General features: G+C 41.0%; 2 protein-coding genes across 4 annotated transcripts in view; both read right to left on the bottom strand.

The window, feature by feature from the left end:
• The window catches only part of LOC101830438 (cytochrome P450 2J3), a 40,227-nt gene extending 31,077 nt beyond the window's left edge, over positions 1-9,150 (bottom strand). For 2 of the 3 annotated variants that reach the window (XM_005074310.4, XM_021229644.2), the window contains exon 1: positions 7,455-9,150. In XM_005074310.4, the coding sequence (XP_005074367.1) occupies positions 7,455-7,664 (210 nt within the window). In that variant the 5' untranslated portion in view covers positions 7,665-9,150. The remainder of the gene's footprint in view (positions 1-7,454) is intronic. The other variant, XM_040757142.1, reaches the window with a different exon arrangement.
• Positions 9,151-9,296: 146 nt separating this feature from the next.
• Positions 9,297-18,807, bottom strand: part of LOC101841462 (cytochrome P450 2J4) — a 30,422-nt gene continuing 20,911 nt past the window's right edge. The window contains exons 7-9 of the mRNA XM_040757141.1: positions 13,708-13,895; positions 11,732-11,870; positions 9,297-9,770 (exon numbers count right to left, since the gene is read on the bottom strand). Coding sequence (XP_040613075.1) covers positions 9,592-9,770; positions 11,732-11,870; positions 13,708-13,895 — 506 coding nt within the window. The 3' untranslated portion in view covers positions 9,297-9,591. The remainder of the gene's footprint in view (positions 9,771-11,731; positions 11,871-13,707; positions 13,896-18,807) is intronic.

The following is an 18,807-nucleotide window of genomic DNA, read 5'->3' as shown; positions in this document are numbered from 1 at the left end:
TCTATTTTGTTATTTATCTATAGGTTTTAATAATTTCATTTAACCTAAGTCAGTCTACCCTGTCTTAGTCATAAGTGCAGAAGCAATTAGGGAATGCATTTTACTTTAAGAGCTATCAGTAATGGATGCATGAACATCCAGTAAATTTCTAATTATATTTTCGTGAATGCCTAATGAGAGAACCACCTAGGTAGGCTTTGCTTTGTCCTTGAGCTTGAGAAGAATCCAGAGGCTAAGTCCTGAGGTAAATGACTTTTTCCTTTTTTTTCAAGACAGGGTTCCTCTGTGTAACAGATCTAGCTATTCTGGAGCTAGTTCTGTAGATCAGGCTGGCTTCAAACTCACAGAAATCCACCTGCCTCTGCCTCCAGAGTGCTGGGATTAAAGCTGTGTGCTCTAACACTGCATGGTGCCTTTTTTATCTTTTATCAGCTCTTTGCCTATGTATATTTCTAGTTCAGCAGAATTACATCAATAAGCTTTATATTGTTACCAATCAAGTAAAGACCAGCGAGCCAACTGACCTCTGGATATCTAGCCTTATGATTCGCAAATGTGTCAGTTGTGTCTGCAATTGTTTCATGTAGATTAAATGACCCAGATGATGTCCCAGGACAAGTCATAAGACAGGGCATGTTTTTCATTGTGCAACGTAAAGTCAATAAAAATAATTTTAAAAGAGGATACAAGGAAAATAGGGCATGGCTAGAGTGATGACTCAGTGGGAAGGTCGCTGTTCCAGGTGATCTGGGTTCTATTCCCAGCACCCACATGGCTGCTCACAACTGTCTGTAACTCCCATTCCAGAGGTCCCAGCACCTTCTTCTGGCCTCTGTGGGCACCAGGCAAAGCATGCAATGCACAGACATACACACAGGCAAAATATTCATATACATAAAAAATAAAATAATCTAAAAAATATAAGCTAGTCCAGAAGGCTAAAACAGGATTAAAAATGGAACCAATTATAGAAAAATGAAGAACAATAGATTAAAATATGAGATACAATATTTAAGGAAAACAGTAGGACATTAATAGTAGGAATGAAATCCCCAAATGTAGTGTAAAGAAACAAGGATCAGCAGAGAGAATGTTTAGAAGAAAGAGAATCTCATTCCAAGGATTAGTGAGGCAAGACACTGAGAAATGAAGAGCAACTTGAGAATGATTTCACTGTATCAAAGGTCTTAAACTTAGGAAGGAATAAAACAGTCACATAGAAAGAAAATGAAAAAAAAAATTGTACCAATTAACTAACTTTGTCGTAAGGAGGTTTATTAGTCTGAATTCTTAAAGCATTGGGAAGCAAGGTGTGCACTGTGTGTGTGTGTGTGTGTGTGTGTGTGTGTGTATGTATGTATGTGTGTGTATTACTAATGAGCACATGAAACCCATACTCTCTGTTGCCTCGAAGTTTAACATGCTTCTTTGTTTTGTTTTGTTTCTTTCTTATGGTTTTTTTTAGACAGGGTTTCTCTGTAGCTTTGGAGGCTGTCCTGGAACTTGCTCAGTAGACCAGGCTGGCCTTGAACTCACAGAGATCTGCCTGCCTCTGCCTGCCAAGTGCCGGGATTAAAGGTGTGTGCCACCACCGCCCGTCTTCTTGGTATCTTTGTATATATTCATTTGAGTGTTTGAGCATGAGTATGGAGGCCAGAATTAAATCCCAGGCATCTCTCTAAGGAGCCACACATCTTGTTTTTTTTCTGTTGTTCTTTGGTTTGTTTTGAGTCAGGATGTCTCACTGGTTCAAGACAGCTATGCTAGTGAATCCTGGAGATTCACTTGTCTTCTTTTTCTTCGACCTTTGATTAAAAATCCAGGCTACTACACTGGGCTTTTTAAATATAGGTTCTGAGGACTGAACTAAATCTTTCCACCTGCATGGTAAGCATCTCTCAGCCAAAGGTCAATGCCAAGTGCTAGGAAGTTTGGTAAGTTTGGCTTCTAGAAAGTCACAATCCGGTGCAGATCAAAAGTCAGCTCTTATTATCACAGTGCCTATCAGTTATTTGACAAGGGAAAGTCAATAAGCACACGATAGAACTAGGAGCAGGCCAGGTTCCTGGAAAAAGTAGCTTCTCATGCAAGTGAAATGGAATGCAAGATGGAGGAGTGTAATGGTTACATTTGTGCCTTCTGGGTCATAGGTCTTTAAAGTTCTTGCTTGTCAATTCCTCTTCCTTATGATCCAGAACACATACAAATGAAACTACCCGAGGATCAGAGAAACAATACAAAAGCAACAGGACTTATCAAGTGAGCTTGTGCTACAAAGCAGCCTTTGCATTTTGTATATCCAGATTTAACCCCCTTTTGAGAGGGACAAGTGTTAATTTTGTGTACACCATTGTATTTGGGATGCTTTGTAACAACTAATTAAAAATGAATGCAAATATCTAATGTGTCTAATGTATCTGAGACTTTCTCCATGTAAAGGATGTTTCAAGACTGAAGAGATGGCCTAATGGTTAAGAGAGTTTCCTGTTCTTACAAGGGACCACAGTTTGGTTCCTAGAACCCATGTTGGTTGGCTCACAACTGCTTGTAACTCCATTTTCAGGGGAGTTACATCTTCTAGCCTCTAGAGGTATGTGCTCATACACACACACACACACACACACACACACACACACACACTAATTGTTAAAGAAAAAAATGTTCTCATAACAAGTCAATAGGTTGCACTGGAGAAACTTAAGAAATTGTGAGGTAGAAGGGGGAGTACAGGCCCCACATGATGAAGAAGAAAGTCAGCTTCTTCGTTGTCATGTTTTAATTCATGCCAGCTCCTCCATTTAGGATGACTTATCCTTTTACTCTACTAGAACTTGGTAAACATTTCTCTTATTGGCAACCCAATTTAGGCCCATCATACTACCAAAAGTTATCCCAGAACTTCTCACCCATTGCGATCTGATCTGGTGCCACAATTGGTGACAAGAATGTACACATGATCATCATGCCTGCCACATAAGTACTTAATAAGTGTCCATAGATGGACAACTTCAGATTATATGAAGAGGCAGGAAGTGCAGAGAACAAGTGTTGAGTCAATCATGTTGGGTGTAAGCCCTTCATTGCCATTATCTCAGGGACCAACATGGGAAAGTCGGATTCCTGCTTTTCCTAGCCAGTTTGCTCAGTAGAGATGGAAATGGAGCCTGATGTCATGGAGCCTGAAGGAAAAGGAGCATAGGAACCAAAGGGAAGGACACCACACTGTGAGGATTGTTTCCCAGTGGCAAGAATCCAAACAGTTATACGTGAATTGTATCATTTTACACCACTTGTTTATACACAGAAATATCAAACTGTACCAAATAAATGGATGAAAAAATAACTCACCTGGGAAGAGGAGCCCAAATGGTTCATCATGAACCATTGTGACATTAGACATTTTACCTAAGCTCTGTAGTCACATCTAATTTAGTGGCAAAAGAAATATATAGATCAATATTTTTAATCAACTCAAGATCAGGTAAAATAATTTCTTAATCATGCTAATCAAAACAGCAGTTGACAGAGGGTAAACTCTAATTAGAGTTTCCCAAAGCCATGAAAAATGCAGAACAGCAGAACAAGATCTCTGCCTTCCAGCCTCTATGTCTTTGAGTTTAACACACACACACACACACACACACACACACACACACACACACAAACACTCCTAAAAAGCAAAACCAAGGTGAGCCTGTCCAACCTACAATGGCCTGCAGTAGTGGGGTTCATAGGTGGAACCTTTTGCTCACTCTGCCTTGGTGTCACATCTGGGCTGATTCTCTGAGCAGAACCATGAGATCCACAGCTGCACTGTTACAAAAAGTTTGCAACACAGCCTGTGATGGAATCAGATCTCTACCCTTCCCTTATGACAACATAGATGTCTCTTTCACATAGAAAAGTTGAAGGATGATATCTCTGATTTTTATGCCCCTGTAACGAGGTGAGGCCACCTTATTCTGATGGAACCCTGAGGTCTACAGCTATCCTCTTCTCACTGGAATATGCTGATGAGGCTTTGGGGTGAATTCCTGGGAGAGTGGGGGCCACAAGCTGAGGTCACCAAGATTCACACAAAAGACTTCTTATAACCCAAATTTCCTTTTGAATCACCACTCCAAAAGGTGAGTATTCAGATCCCCAACAGGTTACCGCTGCTAAATTACCTAAGCTAAATTACCTTAAAACAGGAACATCTGAAGTCTACTGAGATGCCACACTTTGGAATTCAGAATTATGAAAGATTTTAAATCAACTGACATTTTTTTAAAGCATTGACATGTCTCATCAAAGTAATGAAATATACAGAGGCCTGAAAGCTGTAACTGTGTAAGCAGAGGCCTGTACAGAAAATCTTGGCAGAGAAGCAATGTGAGAACAAGCGTGGGCAGGGCAGAGGTGAGAAACAGGTCCACCCGGCTCACAGCAGGGAAAGCAGATGCAGCACCAGACATGAAACAGCTGTGCCTCAATGTCCGTCTCTCCCCAAAAGTCAAGAAGGAGAAAGTGTAGATGAGAAAATACTTAAAGAATGCTGGAAACTTCCTCGTCTAGCAAAATGCAAGCATGCTGTGAGGAACCCTACAGCATAAAGTCACAAGCAAAGCAAAATCACCACAACCATTAAGGAAACTGAAAGCAGAGGGACAAAACAACAATCCATTTACTACTTGTGGGGAAACCACAAAGGACAGCAATAAGTACGAGAACATTAAAGTGTAGCAAATGGTCAACCCAATGTACTACCATCAGAAAGGAAACCGTGACCTCGGAAGAAAAGGCAGCCATGGGAGGATGAGTAAGGGACAAGGCAGCAGACTCCTGTGCTTTGAGCTCCAGCTGCACTGCACACTGAAGAGCAGGGCGGTGTCTGACATGGGTCTCAGTGTGTGAGGACAACAGCTGAGACAATGAGTCATAGAGGGGAGAAGGTTCCTCCGTGTTTGTAGTCGCTCATTTCACATGGAAAGAGGTGTTAGCAAGTCTCATGGGCTGCACATGCATGCTGAGTAACACAGAGCAGCTGCTGGACAATAAAAGAGGTGTAAAGAGAGAGAAGAGGAAGAGAAAGGCAGCCAATCAGAAAGTCTCCAAGAAACACACAGGGAAGGGATAATGGAAGAGTAAATTAACAAAAATGCAAGCAGAAAGCAATAAAATTAAGGAGTAGAAGTACCTATAAAACAATAAGTATACAAAATGTTCTAGTCTCCCAGTTAATGGTAAGAGATAGGAACAATAAAAAATGAACCAAAACAGGAATAGTAAGTTTAAAAAAATGGCTCAAACACACTCTGTCTAGGCAAGAACACTGATACAGATAAAAAGGGACATTACAAAAGAATGTGGTCACTGCAGTCAAAACACCTGCTGATCTTAAACATGTAGGACACACACACACACACACACACAGGGTGGGGGGAGAGGAACAGGGAGATGGAGCAGGAGGACAGACAAAAGAACTCCCAGTGGTGCTGGAGACTTGACTACCTTTTTGTCTGGACTTGTGGACTTGATAAAATCATTAGGTCGGCAGTCAGCAAGGCTGCACAAAGATAAAACGAGTGTCAACAGTAGAGAACTGATATTAGAGAAGATTCCCATCATGAAAACATGTTCTTGGTTTTGTTTCTATATTCCCTGGATGAGTGTTTAACAAATTAAGTGAAAGGGCACTTACTTACACATTTTTTTCAATTAAAAAGTCTGTTTATTTATTTAATTAATCTGTGTATGACTGTGCCTTTTTGAGTGGATGTGCATACGTACTGCGCAGGTGTATAGCCTGTTCATGTGCAGAGACTGGAAGGCGGCATCTTATATCCTCCTTTTATTCTGTCTATTTCTTGCACCTGGGTGTCTTTCTGAGCCTGGGGCTTTATTTTCTAGGCTAGGTTAGAAGTCAGCAAGCCCCACCCTTGTTCAAACCTCCTTTGAAGCTGGGGTTACAGACATGCAAAAGATTTCTTACTTGTTGCATTGGAGCTATGATCCAAACCACCCCTCATGATTGCACAGCAAATGCTCTTAAGTGCTGAGCCATTTACACACACACACACACACACGCACACACACACACACTTAATTTTTGACAAATGATGTAAAAAATAAAACATTAGAGAAAAGAAAGCCTCTTTAACAACTGGGTCTGGGAAGTTTGGATAGCTACACACAGAAGAATAAAATTAGATTTATATTCTTCACCCCGTATAAAATCAATTCAAGATGGATCAAAGACTGAGCTTAATACAGAAACTCTGCAACTGCTGGAGGAAAACATCAGCAAACACTTTAAGATAGCTAAGAACTTTTTGAAAAGTTCTCCAATAGCAGAGGAAATAATCCCAATAATTGACAAATGTGCTTGCATGAAGGTATCTTTGACACTTCAAACAGTCAAAAGGTGGAGAGACAGCATATAGAATGAGAAAACAATCTTTGACAGCTATACATCTGACTATAAAGAGCTCCAAAATATAACATTAAAGCCCATATTAACTACTTAATAAATGATCAAATGAGTTGAACAGTTTTTGAAAGAAGAAACAGAAATGGCCAATATATAGTTGAAAAACTATTCAGCACCCTTTGTCAGTCATCAGGGATATATATACAAATTAAAACTGCATTCAGATTTTGTCTCTCTCACCTGAGTCAGAATGGCTATTGTGAAGAAAACAAATGACAGCAAATGTTGGTGAGGATGTGCGAAAGATAAACCCCTTATCCTAATGGTATAGTTATTATGGAAATTAGTATGGAGGTTCCTCCAACATATAAGATGTAGGACTCTTGCTGTCTCACTCTGGGTGGTCCCTGATGAAATCTGTAAGCCACAAGAATCCACAAAGATCCATGTTTATTATTTATTTTTGGGCTGTTTACAATAGTCGATGGGGAATCAGTTTGGATGCCAACCAACGGACAAATGAATAAAGGACGTGTTATGCATACACAGTGGAGTTATTTTTTTCAGTTGTAAAGAATATATTTCTTGCAGGAAAATAGGATTGAAGATCATGAGATTGAGAGAATTCAGATTCAAATGAATGTCATGTTTCTTTTTATATATGACAGAAAATTAGAAGACGACTGAACGGAGGAAGGAACTAAGGGAGGCCAACATTCCTTAAAGCAGCCCCATTTATTTATCAGGGAGAACTATTCTATTATCTGTCCACTTAACATACTTAAAAAAGAGAAGAAATTATACATAGTGTGTTGTCAGATCATAATGGGATAACAATGGAAATCTTTCAAACAAGGGTATTAAAATCAACTTTTTGGCAACACAACATCGTGCCTCATAAATGAAGGCACAGACAAGAAACTAGCTCTACTGGCTGGGTTAGTCCGCAGCCAGCATCAGATTACAGCCAGGTCCTCCAGCCCCCAGTGTCAGGATCCCAGATTAGGTCATGGCACAGCCAGGCACCCTCACCCTTTCTCACCTGCTGAATCACCAGATGCAACTGCTCTAAATCCAGCTGGAACAAGTTTCCCACAAAGGGCAGGCGCCAGGGCCCTGGAGGGCAGTTCTTGGGGCGCCTGAGTTTTAGGCAGTTGGTCAGCAACAAGAAAGTGAAAGCAGCCAGCAGCAGGATCTTGGGATGGAGGACTGCCCAGATGGCAGCCACCAGGGAGCCTTCCGTGACAAGCATGACAAAGATGTGAGCTGGGGCAGGTTTTCTGGGTCACTGACTGGTGCTGACACTAGAGACAGCCCCTCTGCTAAGTTCCACCCTGTTCCTTGCCGACCACGCCCCTCTAGGACCTACCAGCACCATTGCCCGGCATTGTTCACACTGGCCCCGCCCCATTTCTCTGTTCTGCCTGGGAACCTATAGCCTGCTCATCCGTACTGGCTAATGCTGGAGGCTTCTGCAGATCCCTCTGCTCCTCTGCACTTTCACCCAATCTCCAAACTCCTCCCTCCTAAACTTTGCCCTGGTGCTCTCTGGTTTGCCGCTTTCCCCAAAACCTGCTCACCTGCAGGTACTTTGCCTCCACCCTTAGGTGCCAGGGGTACTGTGTTCCCAGCACTCGCCCCCAATGTGGTTTTAAGAAGAGCAAAGCCCATTCTTAAAGGTTCTGAGGGGGTTGGAGGTCTCACCAGGAGGCAAAGTCACTAAAACATTACGTGTCTCTGGTCACTGGCACCAAGTGGGAGGGGAAATTAAGCTCTTTGTGTGAGAACTGCGAGAAGAGAAAGGCTGCCAGGTCTCGCATTTTTATTTATCATTTTGAGACAGGGTCTCACTAACTAGCTACAGATGCCCTGGAACTACTATGTTGCCTAAGTTGACCTCAAACCCACAGAGGTCCACCTGCCATTGCCTCTCCAGTGCTGGGATTAAAGGCGTGCACCACACACCAGGATGCTGGTCTCACTTTAAGCAACACCAGAGGAAAGAGATTGTGTCAGGGTTAGGGTGGGGTGGTCAGATTTGTGAGACTGCAGCACCTGTGACATAACAGAGAGAAGTCACCATTGGGAAGTTTCTGAACTAATTCCCTCCACATGAAGTTTGCTGTGCAGTTAGGATGGTGAGGAAAGGTTTTTAGAGCTGTACACATTGTTAAAATCTGGTTTTCGGCACCTGTTTTCAAGTTGGGAACACTAATGGCCAATTTATTTGTGGGTTTATGATACTTTTTCCCCAATTCCATCAAGACTAGAATTTGTTCTCTAAAATAGTAAGGTCTGCAACTTCTCATGTTGACTACTGGTATCTGATGATATAGTATTGATAAATGATAATAAAATTGAACATATTATCCTGATTTTTGATTTCTTGCTAAGCAGAGGAAGTGATTCTTACCATTTAACTTCCACATTTAGAGAGACACCATGAGTATATGTGGGTGTTAGGAAAGCAATACAATTTTACCAAATAAGAAACCTCCAGTGCAGCCTACAGTTGTTTTACCAACTCCACATCTGACAAAGGGTTAATATCCAAAATATATAAAGTACTCTAGTAACTTGATGTCAAAAAACCCCCAAAACTTAATTAAAAATGGGGTACAGATCAAAACAAAGAAGTCTCAATAGAGCAAACTCACATGGCTGCTTTCCAGAATTACTTGGAGGTAGAGCTACCTAAGTTGGGGATACATCTGTCATTTGGGAGAGTCTTCATGACCTCATTTTGTGGATGCAACCAGACACTCAGTTGTTATTCTTATTCTCTCTTTGAACCACATTAAAGCAACACTTCAATGGTCCAGAAACAAATACATGTCTACAAAGGAGGAAGGAGGAAAACTGAAGACACTTCTCCAGATGTGACTCACGAAGCACTCAGCACTTTTAATTCAGGATTTCATTTTCTTTATAGGAGGAATCATCATTCTCGGAACTTTTAGATAAAAAGATGTGCCACTGAGCTCAGAAATGATTTGATCACCAGTAAATTTGGGGTCAACAGTCCAGAAATTTGATTCAATCTTTTTAAAATTTAATCCTTCAATATTTCTTGAATCTCCTTCATTCTGTGACATTGTTCTCCTCTTACATGAGCATGAAGGAGAAGCTTTGGGCATATACCATTTCCTCCTGACTCTTTTCTCTTTCCTTCTCCAGCATCACGGTCTGGCGACAGCACAGAGGTTGTGGCTGACTGGGGAAAGAGTGAGGCCCATTCTGAACTTCAGGCTCAGCCTCTCATTAGGTGGGGGCTTGAAGGTAAAGTTTTGCAGAAGAGCAGTGAAGAAGATGAACAGCTCAGACCTGGCCAATTGTTCTCCCAGGCAAGCTCTCTTTCCTGTGGACCAGAACAGAAGATGGGTCACTTTCTCAGCTGACTTTGGTGTATGGAGGGTCTGGTGTCCCCATCTTCTTTCTGTAGATACTGACCTGACCTTGGGGTTTGTGTCCAGATGGCCATGTCTAACATCTTCCTGATTTGGTCATTAGAGCCCCATTCAAAGTGACATTTCCTGACCTCGGCCCAACAATATGTCCTAGACTTGACTTGGGTTTTCACTTTGCCTCTCCAGGAAATAGTCGTTTTCCCAAGGTCCTGGTTCCTTGCACTGATTAATGTTGTGTGGAAGTTAAGACCTGGGCAGGAGGCATTCTTACAATTCTGGAAGCCATTGCTCTAGGTCCCCTCATACCATACACACATGCACATGGTGTATTTATCAAAGTGTGTACATAGACATATGTACTAGTGTCTGTATTCATTTCTGTACTTACATGTCAGTTTCTCTATTGACTATTTTAGTTCACACCAGTGATCTCTGATGATCCAGGACAACACTATCATGCCACTGTTCTCTGCCTTAGTGAACACCTTCACCATGCATCCCAATAGCACAGTCTCCACACAGTGTCTAATCTACCTTAAATGCCACATTTGTGTAGATGTGTTTGTGCATGTGTGTTCATTGTGTGTATACATGAGTGCAAGTATTGTAGAACTTAGTGGCCAGCTGTGTGTGCTTATCCCCAAGTGGCATCCACTTTATTTATTTATGAATGTGTTTTTGAGACTATGTCCCTACCACTCAGGATAATCTTGCTGGCCAGTGAGTTCCAGGGTCCTCTTGTCTCTGGTCACTAGCACAAGGAATACAAGCATATGTTGAAATACTCAGCTTTCTCTGTGTGTTCTGAGGATCAAATCAGGACATTATGCTCATAAAGCAAGCAATTTACCAGCTGAGCTACCATGTCAGGTACCTTAAGTACCTTGCTACTATTACATTTTTCCTAAGTGTAAAATCTAAAGCAAAGCACAAAGCCTCAGAATGGAAGTTCTAACTAAACAGAAGTTTACTGAGATGTATAGCCTGGTTCTGGGCAAGTGCTTTTTTAGTGGTCATTGACTTCCATTCCTCCCACCCCCAACCTCTCAAAGGCCATTTGTGAGTAACTGTGTAAATTATACTAATACTAGTAGCGCATACAGTGTACAGAGTCTGCCCCTTGACAATGCTGACTAGTGTGTGTGCTGGTGTCAGAGTTCACACTAAAGAAGAAGAATTTCTATCTCTTTATTCCTTTTTTCCTTTCCTTTACTATACTTTTTTTCTTTTCTTGCCTCTCCATCATTACTTGTTCAGTCTCTCTTTCTTCCTAGTAATTGCTAAACCTAGGGTCTTGCATATTCTAGAAAGTACACTTTCACTGAGCTATACCCCTATCTCTCTTTTAACCATTTTATTTGATACAGGATCTCTATAACTTTCCCAGAATGCATTTACTACTATAGTTTTCAGAGTTAATAAATAGTGGATATGGCTTACTTTGTAGGGTTATGAAAAGTATATCAAAAGATGGTTAACTCTGAGTGATCTTTTTAAAATTATTGCTTCATGTGAGTAGGCAAATCACTCTCCCATTTCTCCTCTCCATCACATTTCATGTCAACTCCATTTCCCCATGAGAGTGCATCCCTTAAAAATAACTTGGAACACTGAAAAATCTTATGAAGATGCCACCTTAGTGAAGAAGGGGCAGAGCATAGGTCTCTATTCTTAGTGTTTTGGAAAACAGCATGAGGCGAGTTGAAATACCCTGTCAAGGCAAGGAAGCGTAAGAATTAAGGTAGGTCTGAAGCAGTACCAAGGTCAGGGAATGTAGGATTGTAACCAAAAGTGAAGTGGAGCAACCCTGGGCCATCTGGAGGTGTTTTCGTTAACATAGATGACTATGGAGATGAGAGGAGGGAAGGGCTGGGGTGGAGCTCTGAACTCTGTCCTTCTCATCACAACTCACCCATTGAGAATGGCAGAAAGGATTCTCTCTTCTTAAACTGTCCATTCTCCAAAAAGTGCTCTGGATTGAAGGTTTCTGGGGTGGCCCACTCTTTGGGGTCCTTATGCAGTGCAGTCAGATTGGTTACAAGCATGGTGCCCTAGAAATGACAGCAAAGAGTCAAGACTTGATTCATGGAACAGACCTGCAACGAGGTAGACATTTCTTGAGCTGTCGTGCATTACTCTCCCCACTTAGTACCGTCTCCTTTGTCTAGATAGCTTTACAACGACTGTGAGTGACTTCTGGGGATTTTCAAGTTCATTTGGTTGCTCTTTAACGCTGATCACAAGTCTATAGGAAGAAGTCTATATGGGTCTATGGAGAGACATGTTAGCATCCAAAGAAGAATAATGAGGCAGACAGGAATAAAGATCAACTCAGTCATTTCCTACCATGAGGACACTGGTAGGTCCATTCTTGGACCTCTGTGTGGAGGCCTCTGAACCTAGTCCTCAGTGTTAGGAGCACATGAAGCAAGCAGAATAAGAAAGGTCAGTCCATCAGGATCCTTGAAATGGTGCCCAGACTCCCCGACATGAGTCTTTACCTCCCATTGACTCATTCACCTAATCAGCTTCTTTACCCATTCTTCTAATCTCTCTTGATTTTGCCATGTACATTTCTGAGTCCAGGTAGCACCTTAGTGCAGAACTGCGCCCTTGATCTCTGAGACCCACATCTGCTGCACAGTCAACAGTGAAGTGTGCCATGAACGTGATTACATTGTCGCCTCCCATCATTTTCATTATACACTCTCTAGTTTGTTTCCATCATCTTGGGCTAGGATACGTGAAGATGGTTCCAGAGACAATCAACTACTAGCAGCAAACCTTCCCTGACTGTGGATAGCACCATCCTACAGGTTGACGAACCGGATGAAATAAAAAAGTGTGGAAGAGGGGGCAAAAAGCCTCCTGTAGGTGCTCCCTCTGCTTCCCGGCCATCACCATTATATTATCTGACCGACTCTTTCACTGCTTCTTGCCATGCTGAACTGAAACCTTGGGTATTTTGTCACAGCCAAGAAAAATACCTTCTTATAATCCATGGTGAAGGGAATAACAGAAGTTACTGTAACTGTTTCGGGGGCGTTGAGTGTATGCGTTTCAGGAAACCCTGGGCAGAGATCTTAAGAGCACTGGGAGATGTGATGGGGATCCAGATTGTAAAGAGAGGAGATTTAACAGGAACTCATGGAGAAACATCAAAGGAGATCCTTTTAATGTCAAAATAATACAAGTTCCATGGAAGAAGCATGGGGTCATCAGAATGATCAGAACAGGTCTGGTTCTGGATTCCCCACTTTTATTATCTTATAATAGAGGGATTGTATGCAAAACTAATTTCCTTAAGCCTCATCTTTCTAATCTCAAAAATGAAATGGATAGTTATTCTGAAAAGTTGATAAGACATTTTGAAGGATATAAGAGTTAACAACTCACAAATATCACTTAGTAACTATTGACCCTTCTCTCTCTTTCTAAGACTGTAGTTTGAAATGACTTCCCACATGAGACAGATTATTTGCATGTAAGTTAAATAAGCCTGTAGGTCATTGTTTTAAAAACACAAGTCTCACTGTGATGATAGTGCAGGTGCCTCAAATTTCATTCACATTTCGAAGCCAAGCTTTGGTCTTGGGAGCTGATCCGGTTACATCAAATTGCTGACTGTTGTGAGTTCACATTATCATAGGAAGATTCTAGGAGGCCTTCAGGAAACACAGTCAGGCTTTGCCTAAACATGTTTGACAAAGGACGCTTCTTTCATGTATATATATGTTTTCATGTATGGAGGAAAACTGGCATTTTAGCAGTCTCTCTCTAGCCAATTTCAATGATCTCTTGAGGCAGGAATGCATGCCACCTTTAGTTTAGCCTCTTAAGACTGTCGAAAGTGGACTTAGATATCTGAGGCTAGGAGCACATAGTTACCTTTGTCAAGCGGAATCCATCCAAACTGGTGTCCTTTGTCACCTCTCTGGGAACATTCAAGGGGATGATGTTGGCCATCCTCTGCACTTCATGGACAACAGCATTGGTGTAGGGCATGGACTCTCGGTCTGCCAGGCTTGCCTGTCTCTTCTGGCCAATCACTACATCAATCTCAGCCTGCACTTTTTCTGAAAGAAAACAGAAGATTCTATTGATTTTCAAATTTACTTATTTCTTTTAACAATTAGAAGCTCTCTTGCTTTTATTTCATTTTAGTGTCGTAGCTGTAAAGAAAATTCCTTAGCCCTTAAAAAAAGGATTGATTTAAAAGAAAAATCACCAATTCTGTGGTTTTTCCCTGAGCCTACAACATAATCCTAATTTTCCTGGATGGAACAGCTGTGATCAGCACGGCTAATCCCAAAGCAGTACCTAGTATGAGTGAGTTCCTTTCACAAAGTGGAGGATAAACAACTCACATTCATGTTTCATAGTCCTAGAGCCTGGGGATGCTAAGAGGAGGGCACCAAGCCATTTCTCATCTTGTAGGAACAATTATCTGTCTCATAAATGAGAAAGATTCACTGTGTCTTCATATTACAGAGAGAAAGAAGTCTCTCTAATACTTTTGAAAAAGATAATACTTTTTAGAATAGTATATTTCTGGCAGGGTAGGGTGTCTCATGGCACATGAGTGGAGACAAGAGGACAGCTATGGTAGTTGTTTCTCTTCTCCCATGTGGGTTTTGGGAGTTGCACTCATGACAAGTGGCTAGGTAGCAAGGTTCTTAACCTCCTGAGCTGTCTCCCTGGCTTCTTTGCTAACTCTTGTAAAGGCAATTATTCTCTTCCTAGGACTAATCACCCCCAAACACCAAACAGCTGATAATTAAGTTGCAACAGGTGGATTCATAGATATCACATGTACATTTAAACCATGGCACATATGTAGATTCTAAACAACTTACATTCATGTTTCATAATTTTGGATCCTGGGGATGCTAAGACCATGGCACCAAGTCATTTTTCATCTGGTGGGAACAATTTTCTGTTCATGGGCAGTGGACAGCAAGAAGTTGCTGAACAACATTGCAAATGAAATCCTTTAGAATTGTTTCCACATCTGATTAATAAGAACATCTGTGCCTTATCTTAAGAATGTTTTGAAATATATCTGAACAGACAGAATAATAATAACAATGATAATGACTCTTTCCTGTCTTCCAATATTCTCATAAAGATTAAAACAATTACCCAGCTAAAAACTCTTATCTCCTGGATTCATTTGTCAGTAAATGATCATGATTAAGTCTGGCAAGTAAAATACAAATAGATAGCCAGTCATGGTGGTGCATAACTTTAATTCCAGCACTAGGTAGCCAGATTTCTGAGTTCAAGGACATCTTGGTTTACAGAGTGAATTCCAGAATAGCCTGGGCTGCGTATATAGAGAAACCCTATCTTAAAAACGAAAAACATCCTCTCCAGCTTAAATTGTCATTAGTGTTTTTGATTTTAGCCATTCTGACAGGAGTCAGATGGTATCTCAGAATTGTTTTGATTTGCATTTCCATGGTGGTTAAGGATGTTGAGCACTTTCTCAGGTGTCTCTCAGCCATTTTAGATCCTCTAATGAGAATTCTCTATTTAGTTCTGTACCCCACTTTTCAATTGGATCCGTTGGTGTTTTGGAGACTTGCTTCTTGAGTTCTTTGTAAATTTTGGAGATTAACCCTGTCAGATGTGGGGTTAGTGAATATCTTTTCCCATTCTGTGGGCTGCCTTTTTGTCTTTTTGACTCTGTCCTTTGCCTTGCAAAAACTTCTCCCTTTCAGGAGGTCCAATTTATTAATTGTCGATCTCAGTATGTGCTACTAGAGTTATGTTCAGGAAGCTGTCTCCTGTACCATTTCATTCAAGGGTACTTCCCACTTTTTTTTCTAAGAGGTTCAGTGTGGCTGGATTTATGTTGAGGTCTTTGATCCATTTGGACTTAAGTTTTGTGCATGGTGATAGGTTTGGATCTATCTGCTGTCATTTACATGCCAGCATCCAGTTATGCCAGCACCATTTGTTGAAGATGCTTTCTTTTTCCCATTGTATAGTTTTAGCTTCTTTGTCAAAGATCAGGTGTTCAAAGATGTGTGGGTTAATATCAGGGTCTTCAACTGGATTTCATTGGTCTACCTGTCTATTTTTGTGCCAATACCAAACTATTTTCAGGACTATAGCTCTATGTAGAGCTTTAAATCAAGGATGGTGATTCCTCCAGAAGTTCCTTTATTATACAGGGTTGGATGAGAAGAAAGTGGAACACTTGTCCACTGCTGGTGGGGGTGCCAACTTGTACAGCAACTTTGTACATCCATATGGAGACTTCTCAGGAAAATAGAAATCAGGCTACCACAAGACCCAGCAATTCCACTCTTAGGCATATACCCAAAACATGTACATTCATACAATAAGGACATCTGCTCACCATTGAGCCTCCCCTCCTGACCATAACCTCCACACCCCAGTTTCCTGATCTTCTTCTCCACCTACTGGACAAGGAAATTCGGGGGCTATTTCTGGGCCTGCTTTCCAGTGCCTGTAGACACCCACTGAGTTTTCCCTCTTGGCGGGAGCCTATGAACCCAGAATTCCTGGTCTTCTCCACAAACGGGACCAGGTAAACTGGGACTTGTATCCAGGCCTGCTTTCCAGTACCTGGGGACTACCTTGGGACTGCCACTGAGTCTCCCCTCCCAGGGGGAACATACATACCCCAGCTTCCTGGTCTTCATCTCCACCCATGGGATCAGGCAATTTGGGGCCTGTTTCTGGGCCCACATTCCAGTGCCAGAAGACTGACCCTGAGGCTCCTCTCCCAGTGGGAGCCTACGCACCCCAGATTCCTGGTCTTCTTCTCCACTCACAGGAAGAGGACTAGGATCAGGAAGAGGAGAACTACCAGAGTATTGGACTTGCTTGCCCCCACTGAAAAGGAACTCTGGTCTCCTAACCACCAGGCCAGGAAGAGAATCTTTCTGCACCCACTAGAAGAAGGGATGGGAAGGAGACAATACAAAAACACACTAAGCAACAGAAAAATAAATATGACACTGCTAGATTCTAGAAACTCTACTCCAGCAAAATTGGAACATTCCAATGCAAAAGAAGCAGGAGAGAATGACCTTAAAAGCAACTTCATGAAAATGATAGAGGTCCTGAAAGAAGATATGGGGAAAGTTCCTTAAAAAAATGGAAGAAAAAACATACCAAAAATGCAAGAAATGGAAGAAAAAACAAATCAAAAAAATAAAAAATGCAACAAATGATGAAAAGACAAAGCAAAAATTGCCAGAAATAAACAGTTCAAGGGTTGAAAACAGGAATAGAGAAAATAAAAAAACAGACTAAGGGAAGGCTGGAAATAGAAAAGCTGGGCAAATGGTCAGGTACTACAGATGCAAGCATAAACAACAGAATACAAGAGATGGAAGACAGAATATTAGGTGTTGAAGATACACTAGGAGAAATAGATTCAGAGTTAAGGGTAGGGAAAAGACTTCCCTATCAACTGGACACAAGAAACAAGCAGGGGTAGCTATCCTAATATATAACAAATTAGACTTTAAAATAAAATCAATCAAAAGAGATGAAGTAGGTTATTTCATACTCATCACAGGAGAAATCCACCAAGATGAAGTTTCAATTCTGAACATCTATGCCCCAAATACAAAGGCATCCACATTTGTAAAGGAAACATTACTAAAACTCAAATCACATGTAAAGCCCCACAAGCTTATAGTGGGAGATTTCAACATCCGAGTCACACCACTAGACAGGACTACCAGACAGAAACTTAACAAAGAAGCAAAGGAACTAATAGAAGTTACGAGTCAATTGGGATTTACAGACATCTATAGAACATTCCATCCAAACACAAAAATATATACCTTCTTCTCAGTGCGACACGGAACCTTCCCAAATTTGGAACACACACTTGGGGACACATCAAATCACAACAGGTATAAAAAATTAGAATAACTTCATGTATCTTATCAGACCCCCAAGAATTAAAATTAGAATTCAACAGCAGCACAAATTGCAGAGACCCTACAAACTCATGGAAATTGAATAATGTGCAATTGCATCATTCTTGGGTCAAAGAAGAAATAAAAAAAGAAATTAAAGACTTCCTAGAATTCAATGAGAATGAAGACACAACATACCCAAACTTGTGGGACACTTTGAAAGCAGTGCTAAGAGGGAAGGTCATAGCACTGAGTACCCACATGAATAAACTGGAGAATAGTTATACTAGAGAATTAACAGCACAGCTGAAAGCTCTAGAACACAAAGAAGCAAACTCACACAGGAGGAGTAGTAGATGCCAGGAAATAATCAAACTGAGGTCTGAAATCAATAAAGTAGAAAATAGGAAAACAATACAAAGAATCAATGTAACGAAGAGTAGAGTTTGTTCTTTGAGAAAATCAACAAGATAGACAAACCTTTATCAAAACTTACAAAATGGTAGAGTGTGAACATGGAAACTAACAAAAGCATAAATGAAAAGGAGCACATAACAACAGACACTGAGGAAATCCAGAGAATCATCAGGTCATACTTTGAAAACCTGTACTCCACAAAATTCAAAAATTTAAAAGAAATGTACAATTTTCTGGATAGCTACCACTTGCCAAAATTAAATCAAGAACAGATAAGCAATTTAAATAGACCTATAACCCCTATGGAAATAGAAGCAGTCATCAAAATTCTCCCAAGCAAAAAAAGCCCAGGTCCAGATGGCCTCAGTGCAGAATTCTACCAGAAATTCAAAGAACAGCTTTCTTTGAATACCAATTCTTCTCAAAGAATTCCACGCAATAGAAACAGAAGGGTCTTTGCCATACTCTTTTTATGAGGCTTCAATAATCTTGATACCCAAGCCATACAAAGACACAACTAAGAAAGAGAACTTCAGACAAATATCCCTCATGAGCATTGATGCAAAAATACTCAATAAAATACTTGCAAATCGGATACAAGAACACATGAAAACAATCATCCACCATGATCATGTAGGTTTCATCCCAGGGATGCAGGGATGGT

The sequence above is a fragment of the Mesocricetus auratus genome, unplaced genomic scaffold (assembly GCF_017639785.1).
Source record: "Mesocricetus auratus isolate SY011 unplaced genomic scaffold, BCM_Maur_2.0 Super-Scaffold_100014, whole genome shotgun sequence".
NCBI lineage: Eukaryota > Metazoa > Chordata > Mammalia > Rodentia > Cricetidae > Mesocricetus > Mesocricetus auratus.
Note: the sequence above shows the minus strand (reverse complement) of the source record. Positions and strands in the feature narration are given on the sequence as shown.